This window comes from Chenopodium album, chromosome 2 (genome assembly GCF_948465745.1).
Source record: "Chenopodium album chromosome 2, dcCheAlbu1.1, whole genome shotgun sequence".
NCBI lineage: Eukaryota > Viridiplantae > Streptophyta > Magnoliopsida > Caryophyllales > Amaranthaceae > Chenopodium > Chenopodium album.
The window spans coordinates 75648588-75668399 of record NC_137835.1 but is presented as its reverse complement, the minus strand read 5'-3'; the positions used below and the strand labels follow the sequence as shown (position 1 = coordinate 75668399).

General features: G+C 35.0%; 1 protein-coding gene and 1 pseudogene across 4 annotated transcripts; one reads left to right on the top strand and one right to left on the bottom strand.

The window, feature by feature from the left end:
- Positions 1-6090: 6090 nt before the first annotated feature.
- On the top strand, positions 6091-8647 carry LOC145575720 (uncharacterized). Its single transcript, XM_081633538.1, has 6 exons — positions 6091-6286; positions 6538-6626; positions 6720-6821; positions 7345-7528; positions 7921-7976; positions 8501-8647. Exons 1-6 carry the CDS (start codon positions 6091-6093, stop codon positions 8645-8647), a joined length of 774 nt encoding a protein of 257 aa, XP_081489664.1.
- Positions 8031-14165, bottom strand: LOC145587852 (pentatricopeptide repeat-containing protein At1g18485 pseudogene; annotated as a pseudogene). 3 transcript variants are annotated; one of them, XR_014101452.1, is made up of 5 exons: positions 10806-14165; positions 10617-10720; positions 10033-10098; positions 9221-9319; positions 8031-8337 (listed from the first exon to the last, which is right to left on the bottom strand). The product of XR_014101452.1 is annotated as a pentatricopeptide repeat-containing protein At1g18485 pseudogene, transcript variant X1 (transcript). The 3 variants fall into 3 exon arrangements; XR_014101462.1 differs by having other exon boundaries at positions 9237-9319; XR_014101454.1 differs by having other exon boundaries at positions 11085-14165.
- Between the last annotated feature and the right edge of the window lie 5647 nt (positions 14166-19812).

Here is a 19812-nt window from a genome sequence, read left to right as displayed (position 1 = left end):
TAATCTGGTATGTTTATTTTCAGTTCAGTTCAATACTTCAGTTCAGCTTCTAATTTCTTTTTCTTATAAAATACTCTCTTACTTTTTTTATTTGCATCACTTTTATACGAGTATATAGTAACTTTATACTATACTTTAATATTTCTCTCTCTTACTTTAAACCCCACTCAAATAATTTATCATTTCTCTCTCTCATGGTCCCCACTACTCTCTCACACATATTTCCTCTTTCATCCCACACTACTTTTGCCATAATACTACATATAAAGGTAAATCCTATATGGTTAGCAATTTTTGTATCATCAAAACCAACCAGGCAACCATAACTGATAACTAGGCCATGTTTAGTTACCTTATTTGGTTTTATGTGTGACTTTTTAATGTACACATTTAGACTCCATAATGTAACAAATAATAAACATAACATTTAGAAGAAAAAAAAATTGTATTTTTCACAAATTGTACAAAAAAGACGTCTGTAGGGAACTTATATGTAGTACTCCCTCCGTCCCTTAATGTAAAGCCTCTTCGTTGCATTTAGGGACGGAGAGAGTACTATATAAACAGAAAAGACCTTTTGGTTGATAAATTTGTCCTTTCTCAAAATGCCCTTCTCAATTTGCAAAAATACTACCCACTATTTTTTTTCCCAAATAAAAGTTCATAAATTCTATTAAAAAAAAAAAGAAAAAGATTAAATTATCTATTCCTTAAGAAAATAAAAAAACCTAAGGGCTTCTTCACTTCAACTTAATTTTAGTTCAGCTCCAATCAGTCCAGTTTAGTCCAGCTCCTAATTTCCTTCTCTCATAAAATATTCATTTTATCTTAGTTCATTTCAAATCAGCTCAGTTCAATAAATGTGAATAAGCCCTAACTCACAAACTAAAATTATTATAAAAAAAAAATCAAAATTATCCACTTTTCATAAATATATAAAAAAAATAACTATCCACAAACTATGTTTACCCTTTATTATTAAAAAGAACCACGTTTGACAGTTTAAGGGTGCGTTCTATGCACATGATTTTTACTTATCTTAACTCATCTTATCTTATTAGCCCTTATAATTAGAAGTTATTTTATTTATAAATTAAACTTGGATAGCCCTGATTAACCCTTATCACAGCTTATCTGAACTTATTTATTCTAAACTTATCTAATGAAAACTTATCTAAACTTATTAACCCTTATCTTAACTTATCTCTTATTAATCCTGAAATAAGTGAAAATAAGGTGAACAGAACAAAGCCTAAGAGAGTGTTTGTTTAAAGGGATAAAGTGAGGGGGATAGGATAAAAGAAGAGGGATTTAACATGCCTTTGTTTGTTTAAAGGGATAGGCCAGGGATTATGAGGGGGATTAGGAGAGAGATAAAAAAAGGGAGTTGTCACTCCAAATTACTCCGTAATAACTAAGGGGGGTGGTATAAGGGATGGAGATTATATTTAATAGGTAAAAGACATTACTACCCTTAATGAAATAAAAAGAAGAAGAGAGTGAAGAAAAGATAATAAGGGTAATTTTGTATTTTTATTTGTTATTCCAATCTAATCCCAACTCATATCAAACAATGGAATACACTATTTTTATCCTTATCCCATCTATTAATCCACCTTCTTATCCCACTCAACCCCATCCCTCCTATCAAACGCCCCGTAAGTGTTTAACCTGGCTAAAAGATAGCCATACATATTTTTAATAAAAAAGGAAAATTAATATTAATATAGTTCTCTAAAAATATACCAATATAGAGACATATACCACGTTCGATCATCTCTGTGTCTCTTACATAAAAAAAAAAAAAAAAAAAAAAAAAAAAAAAAAAAAAAAAAAAAAAAACTTAACATATATTAATAAGAAAATAAAAAGAAAAAAAAAATCTATATAATCCATATACGTTCTACATACCCCATATTAAGGTAGATATTTACTCTATAGTCTTGAATCTTTTATACCACTACAAAAAAAACTCAACAAGCGTTAAATGTTTTTGGAAAATTTGCCAATTACTACCGCAAGTTAATACTACTTTGAAAATTACTACCGCAAATTTAAAAAGTTGTGAATTACTACCGCAAAAAATTTTAACATGTTGCGATTACTACCAGACCCCATTAAACCCAACTATGACGTTATTATATCACTTTAACCCATGGTTAAAGCCCTTAACCATGACGTCATTATATCCCTAAACCATTTTCTTTTTTGGGGGGTTGGTTAAAGCCCTTAACCATGGTCAAACACGGGTTAAAAGGATATAATGACGTTATAGTTGGGTTTAATGGGGGTTTGGTAGTAATCGCAACATCTTAAAAATTTTTGCAGTAGTAATTCACAATTTTTTTAATTTGCGGTAGTAATTTACAAAGTGGTATTAACTTACGGTAGAAATTGGCAAATTATCCAATGTTTTTTAAGGCTAAGGTACAAGAAGTGGAGTAAAATTGTTATTATTGACAAAAAAACCTACAACAACAATATTATGAGTAAAATAGTAAACATCAATCAATAACTATATGTTAAAAGACACATCAGCAATGACACATGTCATATTTTGGTGCGTCGTTTTTATTTATATTTTTTTTTGAAAAAAAATTCTAGGAAAAATGGAATATAGAAATCCAACCTTTGCGAGGTTTGACAAAAAAAATCCAACCTTTACACCCCACCTTCTCCTAAAGATCCATTTGACCTTTAACCTATTAAACAGGTAAAAAAAAAAAAAATTTTTTTTAATTCTCTTAATTTCCCTTCTCACTCCTTCTCTTTCTCTCTCCAACAACCCACCAAGGCACCACCACCAATTCTGCCACCCTAACACCAACCACCCTAAACGGCTAAACCCCGACCACCCCAGAACCCAACCCTAACACCAACCACCTAAACGGCTAAACCCTGACCACCCCCAGAACCCCAACCACCCCAGCCACCCACGAAACTCGATCCACAAAACCGGCGAGGGTTGTCGGATTTGGGTGGAAGGGGGCTAATTTGGGTCGGGTGAGGGTGGGGTGGAAAGTCGGGGAGGGTCAGGGGTTGTCGGTTTGTGGTCGGTGGGCGGTGGGGAGGTTCGGGGAGGGGTCGGGTTGGTTTGGGAGGGTCGAAAAGGGTGTTTGGCGTGGTGGTTAGGGTTTAGATTTGTAGGGGGTTTTGGTGGTTGGGGAGGTTGAGGCAAGGGGTGGGGGGTGGGGTGGGGGGAGATCGTCTGAAGCCAACGACCCCGATGGTGGGGCTGGTTGGGGGTGGGGGGAAGTTGTCGGGGAGTGGGGGAGGTGGCTGGGGTGGTGCGAGGGCTGGGGGAGGTGGCTGGTGGTGGTTTTTTTTTCCTTTTAATTTTTTTTGTTTTTTAATAATTAAAAAAATAATTGACCAATTAATGACTGACGACACGTGGCACATAACTTACAAAAATCGGTCATCAACCGGTAATGGATCTATGGGAGAAGGTGGGGTGCAAAGATTGGATTTTTGTGAGATTAAACAAACATACATACTTTTATATAATGTGATAGAGAATAATGAGAAGATTTGATGATGTATCTTTCCCAAATATTCTTAACCTATTTTTGACGTATAGAGTTTTTTTTTTTAAGAAAAACATAAGATTATATTTATTTTCTTGATTTTTTTTTTTAAAAAAAATATGTAAATAATAAAATGCGAATCTCTCTCTCTCTTTTTTTTATTATTTATTTTAGAAATGTTAGGGATTTTATAAAATCAAAGCAAATCGGCTTCCGCCAAAGTAACATGTTGATTATTCTTAGTGTGATTTTTTTTGTCATTTTTGTTGTTCTTTAGTATATATTATGTTCGGGTCAGGTCATCTCAAGTCGAGTCATGTTCGAGTTTGGGTCACGTATCCTAAGGTTAACTTGGATCTCGGGCTGGTTTCAGGTTGGGTCATATTGAGTTCGGATCTTCAATTTCTCAGGTTCAAACAGGTCAGGACATGATCGGGTTCGGGTAAAATTTTCGGGTCGAATAAGCTTTTGACAACTTTATTTTATGAATACAACATACTCCCTCTGTGTTTTTTTAAGTGCTACATTTTTCATTTTCGGCCGTGTTTTTTTAAGTGTTACACTTCCTTTTTTTTTGGCAAAAAACTACATTTAAATATTATATCTCTCTCCTCTCATGGTCCCCACCCAAATACACAACTACTTTTTTTTATTATATTTTTCCTCTCACATTCATTATTTTTCAATAGACTATTAACCACACTATCTTTCTTTTACAGTTTTTTAATACCCCAACTACCTCACATACCTCTTATTTTATCTAAGTTAATTAAATTGCCTAAAATTATGTGCCGGTCAAAGTGTAACACTTAAAAAAAATGAAGGGAGTATATTATTTAAAATATTAATGTAGTATTAATTTAAAAAATACTTATTGAAAATTATTTTATATGACACGAGATTTAACATAATAATCCTGTATTGTATTGTATTGTATTGTACTATGTAGCTTGTAAGTTGTAACTTTATAAGCCCGCTAGTGGCCGAGGCCACTACTTGAGATTCTCTACTCCATACTCATAAACCCACGTCCGAAAACCTAGGCAAAAAAAAAAAAAAAAAAAAAAAAAAAAAAAAAAAAAAGGTATTTAGTTTTTCTTAGTCATGCACACTCAATTCCACAGCCTTGCAATTTGTAGGTTATAATAAGAAGAGCTAAACCTAGTCGAGTTAGGGTAGATTGCAAGTGGGATTGTGGCTTGAACTATTTTGTCACTTCATCAAATTACAACTTCAACAAGGAAAAACATCACTAATTCGGTAATCTTAGTCTCATTTTCTTAATTACGTTACTGTTATTTTAGGATTTGTGTTGAGTTAATTTTGTTTTAATCATTTTTTTTTTTTTTTTTTTTTTTTTTTTTTTTTTGCGTGGAATTTCGTTTTTCTTCCGATTGCTCAATTTTGTCCCTTTTTTTTTTTCTTTTCAATTTGCTGAATTACTTAATTTGATATGATTCCATTTTTATATCTTTTACTTTGTGTAATGTCGTTAATTTTTTTTTTAATATATTGCGTTTTTTATTGATTATATGTTTCGTTTACGTTGGTTGTGTTTAATAATCAAATCTGTGATTTTTGAATGCATCAAATGTTTCATATTGTTCTTGATTAGTTATTTATTGCATAAGATGCAGAAGCACTTGATTAATCAATTTGAGATTTATTGATTATTGCCCCGTTTGGTTTAATGTAAAATATTTTCAATGGAAAATTAGTTTTCATGGAAAACATATTTTCAAGGAAAAACACAATTGCAAATTAGTTTTCCTTTGTTTGGTTGCATACAAGAAAAGTCCAAGAAAAATAAAAAATAAGAGTGGAAATGTAAGGATGAATGAGAGGGAAGTAAAAAAAAGAGGTAAGGAGGAGAGAGGAAAATGTGGTTTCCCTTGTTTTTTGAAGGAAAATGTTTTCCATCATTAAGGTTGGAATTTTCCACCCTTGAAAAATTGTTTTCCACTCCTTAACAAACCAAACAAAGGAAAATGGGAAAAAAATGGAAAATTCATTTTCCATGAAAACCTTTTACATCAAACCAAACAGGGCCTATATGTTTCGTTTATTATTCGTTGCTAATGTAGGATGTAACACATTGTTACGTTGCCTGGTCTGCTAATATCATTTGGTGGTGTTTTATGTCTAAATTGTCTATACATACTTCGTATTTGTACTTGGTAGATAATCGGTGTTGTACTACCTCCGTTAATTTGTATGTGCAACTTTAGAATATTTTATATCTGACAAATAATACTCCAAAGTTGCACATAAAAATTAACAGAGGTAGTATTATGTTTGTTAATATCCTTATATCCGTATACTTCGGCCTTTGTTATCTTCTGTATTGGACACTCTTGTGTACAGGTGAAAAGAGTTTGCCACTGTTAGTAATACAATCAAACTTACCCTCAAAACATGAAGGAGAAATAGATTCATACTAGTTGCATTGATATTGTTCTTTTTATAATTGTGTTATCTATGTATGAATTAGCCACTGACAAATGATCCTTATCAAAACTGAATTCCTGAATCAATTATAGTTGTTATAGCTTGTGCAATTACAATGGAAACTTCGAAGAGGTCAAAGCTAATAGCAGATGCCCTAAAGCAATTTCAACAAGGGGTTTCACTTGTATTCTCAGGTTGGGTTGCTCTCCAAGATGCTGTGAATGGAGGTTGGGGAGGCCTATATTCGCGTGAAAAAGCAGTCTCTATTGAGTACTCTGTTCTCAGTTTCTTCTGCCAACCTAAGAACAATGGTAAAGATGCTATTTCATCTCATGCAATATCTCTGTAATAATCTTCGATGATGATGCCATGTTTCACATTTATGTGCTTTAGCCATCATACCGAAAATCATAGCAAAGATGATTTTGAGGTTATTTTCAGTTATAGTTGTACAAATATGTGAGTTTATATATAGTCAATAAAAGCTTTTAGAGGATATAAAAGCTCTTGTTGGGTTCTTAATTTTGGCTTTAGTTCTAATGTAAATGCTCCTCTTTCTCAGAACCTCTATGCATTTTCGATTTAGAAGATTTGCTTTGTGATGGCATGAATTCCATGAGTTTGATGGACTATGAAGGGGAATGTGAGGAGGTTATTTCTTGTATCAATTTGATTATATCGAAATTGAAGTTATAAGTTTATTGCTTTATTCTGATCTAGAATTATTCTGTTGACACATTATAGGTGGCAAACAAGCTGATGGTTATGTATGAAGAATGCTTAGAGGGTGACTATCAATCAATTCAAAGGCTCAGGGATGCGAGGCCAATTCGCCATGTGGTACCGGTAATTTTCCTCCATGTATAGTGTATCATATATTGTGGGTGAGATTGTGCATGTTTTTTTTTGTTACTTGAGGTTTTTTTGTTGGGTTTTGTCTTGATTGATCGAGGTAAGCCTTTTGGCTCTGTTCACATTTACTGAGTTGAGCTGAGCTGAACTGATTGGAACTGAACTAAACAGAATTGAACTGATTGGAACTAAATTGAACTGAGCTGAAATGAATATTTTATGAGAGAGGGAAATTAAGAGCTGAACTGAATTGAATTGAACTGAACTGATTGGAGCTGAACTGAAATAATTGGAGCAGAGCTGAACTGAACTGAACTGAAATTAAGTAAATGTGAACAGGTCCGTAATCACACATGAGTTTTTTACCTGCAATTTAAAAAGAACATTATAGAAATGTACATGTAAAGCAAATGATCAGATGAAGCAACACTTAAAGGATATATAGTGAGGAGAACGTGTTCTTAGATTCCTAGTGTATTTTCAAAGTGCTGAATCTTGTATCTCGTCATGATTGCAGGTAATCAATAATGATGATGATGATGATAACGATGATGATGATGATGTTAACAACAATGATACGGTGAATGATGTAGGTCCGAGTATGATGATAGATTCACAAGGCAGCTCCTCAAACAATGAAGTTGCTTCCCAAGATATGGAGATGGATGGGTGGATTCCTGTTACCCGAAAGAAGAGCAAGGGTCAGAGAAAGTAGGCTGAGTCTCTCATGGGATGTTCAGTATTTTATGGTCAAGCATTTTCTTATATTCTTTGCATTTTTCCTTTTATTTAACAGTACTTGGTGGAGTATTTTTTAGTCGATTAGCATTTTGTTTGGATTAGGTGATCTAAAGAAGATAAGAGAGGGGGTTAATAGTGGACATGCTGCCTGGAAATTTCTAAAATATACGGAGTAATTGATATATACGTATTTGTAGGCGTCAATGACAAACTTGTCAATAATGGCAAAGTTAAGAATTATTTATGTTTTGATTTTTGATATACCACATTTTGTGATTTAATGTGCAATTAGCGTTTAAAATGTTGTCTTGTTCACCATATTACCTATTGGAAGTTGCTTATATGATCTTAGGGCTTAGGGTGCTTTCTCATAACATTGCTGTATCACTGATTAAAGACAGAACTACAGTATGAATAATGAACATATTAGTACAATTCACATGCCGGTCGCACTAAAAGAACGCAACACAACACAACCCCAAGAGTGGTAAAATATCTGATTACACATACATATAGCCTCTTGCTATAAAAACGAGTACATGCAAGTTCCACTAATTTTTTTTGTCACCGGAGTAATTTTCGAATGCTTTGATTTACACTTTCATTTTTCATATAAATGAGTTTATGATAACTTCTGAAGTAGCGCTTTTAGAGTTGTCCACCCCAACAAAGTAACCCCTATGCCACTTGAGCTCAGCAAACTTTTCCCTTGATATGATCTCCTTGTTGAACTCAATCTTTTCATACAGCTTCCCCAAATTGAACTTCCCTATGATCGAACACAACTGCACTGTTAGGTGCAATTTATATTACAGCTAAGGATACTCAAGTCAGAGTACAATCAGATGAGGTCACTGGTCAAGTATCAACAGTTTCATTTTACGCATAAGAAACTTTTATTCTGTAAATTCTGCTGTGAAACAATTTTACAGATCAGAATAGCTCAGAGGGAAAAATCCCAGAAATTCATTGCAGTTAGTATTCAGTTTAGGAGTATATATGTAGAGTTCAAAGCTCATCCTAAAGCAACATCAGGAATAGAGAAATATAAGCATGAAGAACTTAATGCAGAACATTAGTTAGTCATTCACAACCTTAGCCAAAAGCGAACAGCATCAAAGGCTTACAGTAGTAGCAATTATATTGAGTTGGCAATTCAATTGCTATATACAAGTAATCAAGAAACATAATGCCACCACTGATTTTCACTATAATGCCCATGATTTAGTGCTTAAGTGCAAGGATCACATTTGAATCCCGAACTGTATATCTAACATTTCAAGAACAGCATTAACCATGCCAATGTCTTCAATCTGCCAATGTGTCTTGTTTGTTAAAGCAATTAATGTTGAATGTCACTACTTTGAGAAAAAGCATAGCAGGATTAGGCAATATATTAAGAAAGGTTCATCACAACTTCTTGCATCACAGTAAAAATTGCAGTTAAAAAACTGTCCATGAGGGCATTTGCTAACTAGTCTAAAAGAACACACTATAAAAGGTATTACAGTTGAACAAAAAACTTTATTTCAATCTTCTAGAAAGTTACCTATATCCAATTTATGCAACATTTACAAAACTTTTTCATTAAAAAGGCCAATAATGTATATTAGATGCAGATAAACAAGCCAGACAAAGAAAACAAGACATACCTCTTACTCTACGTACCTTCTCGATTAGCTGTTCTGCAACCGTGCCTGGTACATAATCCTCTGGTACAGCCAGTCAGCCACCAATATATATAAGCAATGCTGATAAATTGAGATAAGCAGAATAATTTAGGTGAAATACTGAAAGGCCATTAATTATGTTTAGATGCACTTCAGCGCATTATAACAGTTTAACATACCACTTTAATTTCATATAGAAATGATAAGAGTACGGTACCATTCTTGTCAATTATACCAGTTCTCTGTTGTAATAATGTAGAAAAAAGATCATTATAAGGCTGCAAATAAGCTTCTGCAAACTCTGAAGTTATATCATCAGAATCTCACAGACATGATATTATGAAAGGACGAAGTTGATGCTAGGGCTGAGGTTGTTGAAACTTAGGAAGCTTACATTAGCTTTTTGAGGCAGAAGAGAAAGGCAAACTGGTTAACAGATGGTGATATAAATACTGCATATTTTGATAAATGCATTAACACTAATAACAAAATAAGATTTTTTGCAATGAAAGATCTTGCTGGACAGAAGCATGATCAAACAATGATGCAAATAAAAGAACTTGATGATTTAGCCATCTACGGCTTGGGGTAACATATAAATGGATTATGCTACTTGATATGGAGAGCTTATTGAATGTGGAGCTAAGCATACAAATGTCTGACCACAAAAGAGAGATGAAGCCCTTCTATTTTGTCCTCAAAAAGTTCAAGCAGTGCATAGTTGCATTCCAAATTGGGAAAATAGCCAGAACTTCACAGCATCTGAAAAACATTAATATAGTAAGAGTACTTACACTATATACACCTGGTTTACAATTAATGGTATCCCATTTAATTATAATATTTGAGTGCATCACAATCTGCAGAAGACCAGATTCAGCATTTAGTAACAGCAATGAGTAGTATCTTTACAAGTCAGCATGAACAATCAAACATAGACTTCAAATAAGAGGGGTGAGGCACTGAGGTGGGCAGTTACCAGTTTAAGCTAAAGCAGAGCAGGAAAGCAAAGAATGGCAAAGTGGCTGAGGTTTGCAATGGATATAATGCCCCCCCGTATGATTATTTAAATCCCCATTTTTCTTCCTTTATATCTACTTCCAAGATCTGTAGTGCATGGGAATATTGGGGTATTAGTAGAGCTTTAAACTGAGCTAATTTAGATCAGGCCAATTTTATCAACTGTTTTTTAGCATTCCTACATATCAAACCTCATTGACTGATTAGTGATTACCCATTAAAAGTCATTAACTAATCTAAACATGACAAAATTATTTACAAATGAGATTCTTTCAAATTTTCAGTACTCCCTCTTCTTAGCAAAACTTATGTAAGAACATCAGTCTATTTTATATATCCCTATGATAAAATTAATTACCAGAGCTGTTTGTTGTCTGTTTGCTTTGCTTTTTGTAAAGGTGTCTAAAGATCTCCATCAAAGATGTAGCTTGCTACCCTCACTTGTCACATGGAATAAGGGAACTGCAAAGAAACAAGACAATGATGTAAAAAGGGTAATGAGATAAGATAATTGACAAGCTGTAAAAATAAATTTTTGAGCACCTACCTGATGAGTAAAATTTACACGGTTGAAAGCTTAAATTTCAGGCTAAAGAGCATTAGTGGAGGTGAACAAACTTTCTCACAAGTATGGGTCTATATGAGCCTAGCTGAGAGCCAATCATATTATTTTGTTCATGTCAAGCTCATTTTATTTAGTCACCTGAACTTAGCTTTTATTTGAGATAATAAATCTGTCCGAAAGCCAAGTTCATTTAAGATTTAGCAATTTTGAGTTAGGTTCGTTTCTCTTTCATGTTAAGATCACAAAAAAAATAGAGCTTACTTTTTTCTAATGACTCTTTATGTAGCCGAACACAAACTAGTCACTGAAGAACCTGAGATTGAGCTGAGTCTTAGTTCAATACAACCCTGCTCACAAGGGAAAGATTATGTCTTTGGCTTCAAATGTGAAAGGTTTGCGTACGAGTATTTTACCAATAATCTCCACATGAACAACACCCATCCTTAAAATGATGAAACCGCTTGTTATCTCTCACAACTATCTCCCTGTTAACAACCTTGGATACCAGTTTAATCGCATTATGGCAATCGCAACATATACGCAGATTCTTGCAAATTCTCACTGTCATACCATCTGCAGTTTTTAACAAGCCAAAGGAGACTGCAAGCTTTTCACTATGTCCCCTTAGAATTTGTAATTTCTCTTCTTGTCCCACATCATGAAGCACTGAACTAGTATCAGGAATGTAACCAATTTTTCTGATCTTCACCTCTAATTCAGTCCAAATTTTTTGAATCTCTTCTGATTTAGAAAGCATGTGATGACCAACGACGAAATTATAAATCTTCCCTCCAATTTCTACCCAACTACAGCCAGCATCTTTCTGAAGTCTTTTCTCTTTCATTTTCGCTCTCACACTTCTCACATCATCCCACTTGCCTGATTGTGCTAGTAAATTTGATACTAAAACATAGTTCTCTACCCTATTTGGATCAAGTTGTAGCAGTTTCTCAGCTGCTATTCTTCCTAAAACCATATTGCCATGAATTCTACAAGAACTAATCAAAGAAGTCCAAATTTTAGCATCAGCTTCCATGGGCATATTTTTCACAAGCTCCATTGCATCATACAATTTGCCAGCACGTGCTAGCATGTCCACCACACAAGTGTAATGCTCTAATCTGGGAATTAACCCATATAAACTATGCATTTCATAGAAATATTCCAGACCTTCTTCAATAAGCCCAGCATGGCTGCATGCCATAAGGATACTGACAAACGTAAAATGATCAGGCATGAATCCCTGTATTCGCATCTGTTCAAATAGCAGCAATGCCTCCTTTCCATGTCCATGAACTGCATATCCTGAAATCATGGCTGTCCACGATGCTGAAATTTTCTTAGTCATGCTATCAAAGAACCTCTGAGAGAATTCTATGCATCCGCATTTAGCATACATATCTATGATGGAACAGTTAACAAACACATCTTCTGTCAGATTGCCCTTCAAGGTAAAACAGTGTATTTCCTTTGCCAGCCTCAAGCATGAGAGCTGTGAGCATGCCCCGAGAAGACTTGTTACTGCAATTGCATTGGGCCTAATTCCTTGTTTAAGCATGTGATGAAATGTGTCAAGAGCTTGCTCTGGGCATCCAGACTGTTCATATCCAGAAATCATTGCATTCCAGGAAACAGGAATTTTATTTATCATTCCATCAAATAAAGCCCTAGAAAATTGTGGTTTATTACACCGGAAGTAAAAAGAAAGCAGTGATACACTTATAAACGGATCAGTATCAATTCCATTTCGAAGCACAAAGCCATGGATTTCTTTGCCAGATGGCAAAAGACGAAGTTTAGAACAGGCTAAAAGGAGGCTAGTCAAGCTAAACCGGTCAGGATGTAAGCCTGAAGATCTCATTTCAAGGTAAAAGTCTAGAGCCTTTCTCGGATCTCCATATTGTGCATTACCATCAATAACTGCATTCCAAGAGTTCAACATCTTGGTCTCTATTTCATGAAAGACAAACTCAGCAGAACTTAAAGACTCACATTTTGCATAGGCCACAATGATCGCATTAGCCACCAACTCATCACCAAAAAATTCGCGTCTTAATGAGTAACCATGAAGTTCCTTTAAGCTCATTATCTGCGACTTGTGGGACAATGCTGGCAACACATTCAAAATAGTGACTTCGTTGACTCTATTTTCATCTCCTTCCATATGAAGTTCCCTAAAGAGATCAAGTGCCTTTAAAGCATCATCATTTCTAGAAAAATTCCAGATGATTGAATTCCATGAAACCGTGTTCTTATGTTTGTTCTCTACAAAAAGCGCTTGTGCTGCATTTGAGAGCTCACACTTGGCATACATGTCAACAAAGGCATTATTCACAGTAACCTCATGAATGAGACTCAGTTTTATAGCCAAACCATGAAGCATCTTTCCCATTTCAATATCCCCTTCCCCTGCACAACTCGGCAATACTGTCACCAACGTAGCAACATCAGGTAATAAACCGCACTCATCTTGAAGCATTCTCACAAAGACAACAATACTCTCCTTATATAACCCATTCTCTGTATAAACACGAATCAACGAATTCCACGAAACCAAATTTCTCTGGGACATATTATCAAACACCTTAACTGCATCTCCAACTAACCCAAACTTACCATACATCATAATCAATGCATTGCCCACAAACACATCCGAATCCAACCCCGATTTCGCCGCCAACCCATGAATCGCCTCTCCAAGACCAATCCTAAAACCCAAAGCACAAGATTTAATAACACAAGGAAAAGTAAAATTATCAGGTTTCAACTCAGTGCTTGAAACCAATTCACAGAACATTAAAATAGAATCATCAAAAAGTTCATTCTTTGTATAAGCACTAATCACTGCATTCCACAAAAACAAGTTCTTCACTCTTAATTCATCAAAAACCAAACGACAATTCAAAGGAGATCCAGAAACAGAATACATTGTAATAAGCCGATTGTAAAGAACAAGATCATCACTAAAATAAGATGAAACAATTCTATGAACTTTTCGCCCAATTTCGAGGTTTCTTTGTTGCCCACATGAATGAATCAATAACCCAACAACCTCAGCTAATTGAATTGGATTAAAATTGGGGTTTTTTAATTGTTCTTGTATCACACATAATGCTTGATTAAGGTTTTGGCATTGACAAAGATTATTTACAACTAGGGAAAAGGGGATTCTAGGGTTTGAAAATTGGGGGGTTTTGAGGGGTTTTGAGGAGGAGAGAGAAAGAGAAGCAACTGGGTTTTTGATTGAATGAAGACTGAAATTGTTTTTATATAATTTATGGGTAATTGAATTGAAGGGAAATGGGGAGTAATAATGGTGGGATGAAGAAACAGCCATTTTTAAAGAGCTCTGTAAATGAGTAATGAAAATAGTGGTTTGCCTGTTATTTCAGTTATATTTGGCGCGCAACCAGACAAGAAAGATAAGTTAACCAAGTTTAGTGACTGTGGATAGAATTTGATCTCAAGAGGTGTAGTGACTGAAGTGTACTCCTTTCGTTTCACAATAATTGATAAATTAATTGACTTGTTAAAAAATGGAGAGATCGAGAAAGTATGATCTTAAAAAGTCTCAAGAAATAGGGTGTGTTAATTTCACTTTTACTTACTGTAATGACAATATTGGGTTATTCATCACATCTGCATTCCCTAAATGATTTTATTGTCTTAAAGCATCACTACATGGCTATATCCCTAATAAAATTCAAATGATAGAATTCCTAATTACCGTGTTCTTATATTTCATTCTTTTTAAAGAGATTTTGACAATATTTGAAAGCTCGCATTTTGTAGATACTAAAACACAATAACAAGGGCAATTAAGGAATGATTTAATGTAGATTAGATGGGTTCAATCAAATCCAAAAAAATCCGATGAAAAAAAGAAAAGAAAAGAAAATAGGAATTAATATATATAGTAGAATAAAATTATTGTGTAAACTACCTACATGACCAATTGGCTTGAATAGCAAAACAGGTATATTGAAATTTGAAATGGCTAGAAGGTGTAATTGAAAATGTTTACAGTACTAAACAAGATGTCATTTGTTTCAACATTTATTGTCTATTGATATTAAATGACTTGCGAAAATGCTAAATGTTAGGTTTTGGACTTTGTCACTTTGAATAGGCCATGGTAATAATTTTGAATGTCACAGAGCTAATTTTTGTCCCCCTCAAATCCACCAGAACCTTTAATCAACAAATAAAAACCTCAAATATGTATAAATTAAACTGTTGTAAGACAATAATTTAATCTTAAAAATTTAATTTATTTTAAATTACATATGTCAATCGGATTATTGTAACCGTTCTATAACTCTATTGGGCAAATCGATGTAAATTGGACTAATACAAAACACGTTACAAATCATAATTTCAATTGTTAAATTTAAAGCCGAATCCACGACAATTAAATCCTGAACCCACCGTTATCACATGAGTGTGCTTAAGCCCAATTTTAACAACCAAACCATAAATAATTTTTTTCTCATAATCAATGCATTTTCCCTCAAATCAAACACATGCCCCCTAAGTACAAGCATTAAGTATCTCAATCAACTCTTCCTTGTTCATATAAAATCAGATCAATGCTATATTATAAATACTTACTTGGTACCAAAGTTATTCATTATAAATTCACAGAAATAAAAAATTTAGAGAGAGACAAAAATTTAGAGAGAAAATCTGGGAAAATGGGTACTCGAATCGCTGCGTTACAAGATAGCTTCGTTAATTACACACTCAATTTGATTAATCAGGTACTAATTACTCTAACTTTCTTAAAACAAACCCTTTCTCTCTCTAATTAAATTAATTAATCTCATTTTCTCTCTCTAATTAACTTTCATAATCTCTGTTTTTTCTTGTTCTAAAAACAGGGGATTCTGAATCATGAGTTTAATAATCTACTTTTACTGCAAAATCATACAAACCCAGGATTCGTTGCTAACAAATTAAATGAATTCTTTCAATCTACTCAAGAACATCTCGATAATTTGGCTCAAATTCTGTTAGTTTTCTCTCTTTTTCGTATTACTCATTTTTAGTCTAATTTATTAATTTAATCGTTCGTTAATTAATTAACTAATTATCTTGTTTTGTTCATAATGTAGGGAACAAGAAAATGTAGACTTCTCGAATCTTGATCGAATTCTTCATGGGTTTAAGGACAGCAATTCTACGTAATTAATCTCTCTTTCTCATTTTTAATTAAATGGGTTGTTAATTAATCAAGATTACCGTTCATATTCATAGTGTAATTGTTTGGTAACAAGAAATATTAATTAATTATACATTATGATCGATTTTTGTTAATGTTAATCTACATAATTCTTGAATTTAATAATTATAGTATTAAATAAATACTCTGAATATATACCATTGGTGAAAAATTCTACGTTAGAGGTTATATTGTACGTCAAGAGAGTCGTAACCATAGCGAGATATAGTCGGGATTCAATTTCAAGTCTCATTATTTACGAAAGCTAACTTTTTTTGTAACGCAGCATCGGTGCAGAACGTATTCTAAGTGATTGTGTTCAATTTCGAATTAATTCTCATGCGAAGGACAAAGAAGGGTATTATTCTGCATTTTAATTACTTGGTATTTTAATTAATTTTGATCAAAATTAATTAAAATATGCTGAATATACGATTTATACCATTTATTGTACGTATACAGTTGCTTAAGGTGCTTGGAACGAACGATAATGTCATACAACCAGTTGAAGTCCAATCTAGAAACCTTATTAGGGGTGAGTAGACTGAATTTTTCATAATCGATCACGATCATGTAATGTAATATGCTTATAATTGAGGGGTCGGGACTATGTGACAACTAATGTCGGGTCCATGTGATAACATGACTACTGTTAGAATTGTTTAGTGGAAGTGGTAGTGGGTTATTGGTTTTAGTTAATAAATATTGAAGATGTTAGTATGAAAAATAAAGAGGAGAGTTAATGACTTTTTTTGTGGAAGAGGCTTTTTGTATTATATGGCTTCATTACTAATGAGAGCATGCAACACACATATATATACTACCTCTATGTCGGTGCTTCCACCGTCACTACGTTTCTACACTTTTCTTAATTCCTTCAAGAAAGATCTAGGCTATTATTTTTGCTAGCTTTCTAGATATTTCTAGGATATTTTATCATAGATTTTTCTTAACTTATTTCTAGATACATTTAGAGATGTTTATATTTCTCCTAGATTTTTCTAGATTAGTCTTTTCAACACTCCCCCTTAATCTGAAAAATCTTGAACACCGAGTTGTCTTCGAAAACGGAGGAATTTATCTGTTGGTAGTGCCTTAGTAAATATATCTGCAAGCTGCTCTCCCGTCTTGCAGAATTGTACCTCGATCTCCTGTTTCTCAACTAGTTCTCGAATAAAGTGATGTCGTATCTCGATGTGCTTCGTGCGACTGTGAAATACTGGATTCCTTGTCATGGCAATAGCTGACATATTGTCACAGTAGATGGTTGTTGGTTTTTCAGTGTCTTGCCGTAGATCTTGAAGAATTCTCCTTAGCCAGACCGCTTCACATGCTGCACTTGTAGCCGATATGTATTCTGCTTCTGATGATGATAGTGCCACCGTTGCCTGTTTCTTTGATGACCAGGAGATGGACTTTGATCCTATCTGGAACACGTATCCACTCGTACTTTTTCGATCATCGATGCTTCCAGCCCAGTCGCTGTCTGTGTAGCCTGTGAGCTTGTAGTCGTTCTCGGTCTCGTACATTATTCCATGGCTCTTCGTCCCTTTGATGTATCTGAGAATCCTCTTTACTGCTGCAAGATGTGTCTTTCTGGGTTCACTCATGAACCTAGAGACAATGCTGACTGCATGTACTATGTCGGGCCTTGTGTTTGTGAGATAGATGAGTGATCCGACCATGCTACGATAGAGCGATGTATCTACTTTCTCCTTTCCGTCATACTTGGAGAGTTTCTCATTCGTAGCCATTGGTGTCGCCATTGGCTTGCAATCGCTCATGTTGAAATTTTTGAGCATGTCTTCAACATATTTCTCTTGTGAGAGAAAAATTCTTCCTGGACTTTGCTTGACTTGCATGCCAAGGAAGTATTTCATAGCTCCAAGGTCGGTCATCTCATATTCCGACATCATAGCCTTCTTGAAATCTTCGATCATTTTTGAGTTGGTGCCCATGTAAATAAGATCATCTACATAAAGGCACAAGATGAGAAAATCATGTGACCCTTGGGTCTTGATGTAGAGTGATGGCTCACTTGGGCTTTTTGTAAACCCATTTTGAATAAGATAGCCATCAATATTGCTATTCCATGCACGAGGAGCTTGCTTGAGCCCATAGAGGGCCTTTCGAAGGCGATACACCTTTTTTTCCTTGCCTTCGATTACATATCCTTGCGGTTGCTCAACATATACTTCTTCTTTTAGCTCGCCATTAAGGAAAGCAGACTTGACATCTAATTGAAAAACTTGTAATTTAAGTTGAGCTGCGAGTGCAAGGACTGACCTGATCGTCTCCATTCGAACAACTGGTGCATATGTCTCGTTGAAATCAACTCCGGGTTGTTGTGAATAGCCTTTTGCAACTAGGCGAGCCTTGTATTTTTGAATGGAGCCATCTTCATTGTACTTGATTTTGTAGACCCATTTGAGGCCTATTATTTCTTTGTCTTGTGGCTTGTCAACAAGCTCCCATGTGCGATTCTTCTCAATCATCTTGATTTCTTCATTCATGGCGTCAATCCATTTTTCTTCTTGCGCCGCCTCTTGGAAGCCTTGTGGTTCGCTGGCAATGAGGGCCATGATAGCATGATTACACTGATATTTATCCAAGTAAGCTGGACGACGCCTTGGTCGTTGTGATCGTCGAACTTCTTGTGTTGGACTTGATTCTGGTGTTGAACCTGAGCTTGATGGTGACCTTGGGCTGCTCTGTGGTGATCTTGGGCTGCTTGGTGTTGATCTTGGGCTGCTTGGTCCTTCGTCTTGATCTGGACTTGAAAGTGGAATGACTGCTGCTGGAACTTCTAGATCGTGAACATCTAAATTGCTCTCGTTCCACTGCCATTGTCCTCCTTCGTTGAATATAACATCTCTGGAGATGATCAACTCCTTGGATTCGGGCTGATAGAGACGATATCCTTTTGACTCGTCACTGTATCCAATGAAGATACATTTTTCTCCTTTTCCATCTAACTTATCCCGATTCTCCTTCGGGATGTGGGCATATGCAATGCACCCGAAAACTTTGAGGTGCTCAACTCTTGGCTTTCGTTTGTGCCAAGCTTCATACGGCGTCATGCTTCTTATTGCTTTCGTGGGAGACCTGTTCAGGATGTAAAGAGCTGTGCGGACAGCTTCTGCCCAAAAATGTTTAGGCAGATTTTTTCCTTGCATCATACTCCGAGCCATTTCAGCAATTGTCCTGTTCCTCCTTTCTGCAACACCATTTTGCTGTGGTGTGCGTCTGACTGTAAGCTCCTTTTTTATGCCGTGCTCTTTACAGAATTTGTTGAATTCATTACTTGTGAATTCTCCCCCACGATCGGTTCTTAGAACCTTTATTGAATGCCCACTTTGTTTTTCTGTGAGGGCTTTAAATTGCATGAAGTGGGATAATGCTTCTGATTTTTTCTCCAAGAAATATACCCACATCATGCGTGAAAAATCATCAACAATCAACAGAAAGTACCTTTTTCCGCCAAGAGACGGATTCTTGGTAGGACCCCATATATCAGCATGGACAAGCTCTAATGGAGCTCTAGCCCTCCAAGATGAAGTTGGGAATGGTGATCTATGTATTTTGCCATAGATACAACCCTCACAAATTTTCTTTTCATTAGTGATTGGTGGTAGCCCAATCACCATTTCTCTGTTTTTTAACAGTTTTAAACTGTCAAAATTTAAATGCCCGAATCTCAAATGCCACAAGGTGGACTCATCCACTGTTGTGCTTAGGGCAATGTTTGACTCCAATTGCATCTTAAGT

Bases quoted from the DNA above. Each gene is read 5' to 3' on its own strand.
- LOC145575720 (XM_081633538.1), top strand. From the start codon at position 6,091: ATGGAAACTTCGAAGAGGTCAAAGCTAATAGCAGATGCCCTAAAGCAA. The intron at 7,529-7,920 runs GTCAGAGAAAGT...ATATGATCTTAG, and splicing joins TACCCGAAAGAAGAGCAAGG to GGCTTAGGGTGCTTTCTCAT. The intron at 7,977-8,500 runs GTATGAATAATG...ACAATTTTACAG, and splicing joins TGATTAAAGACAGAACTACA to ATCAGAATAGCTCAGAGGGA.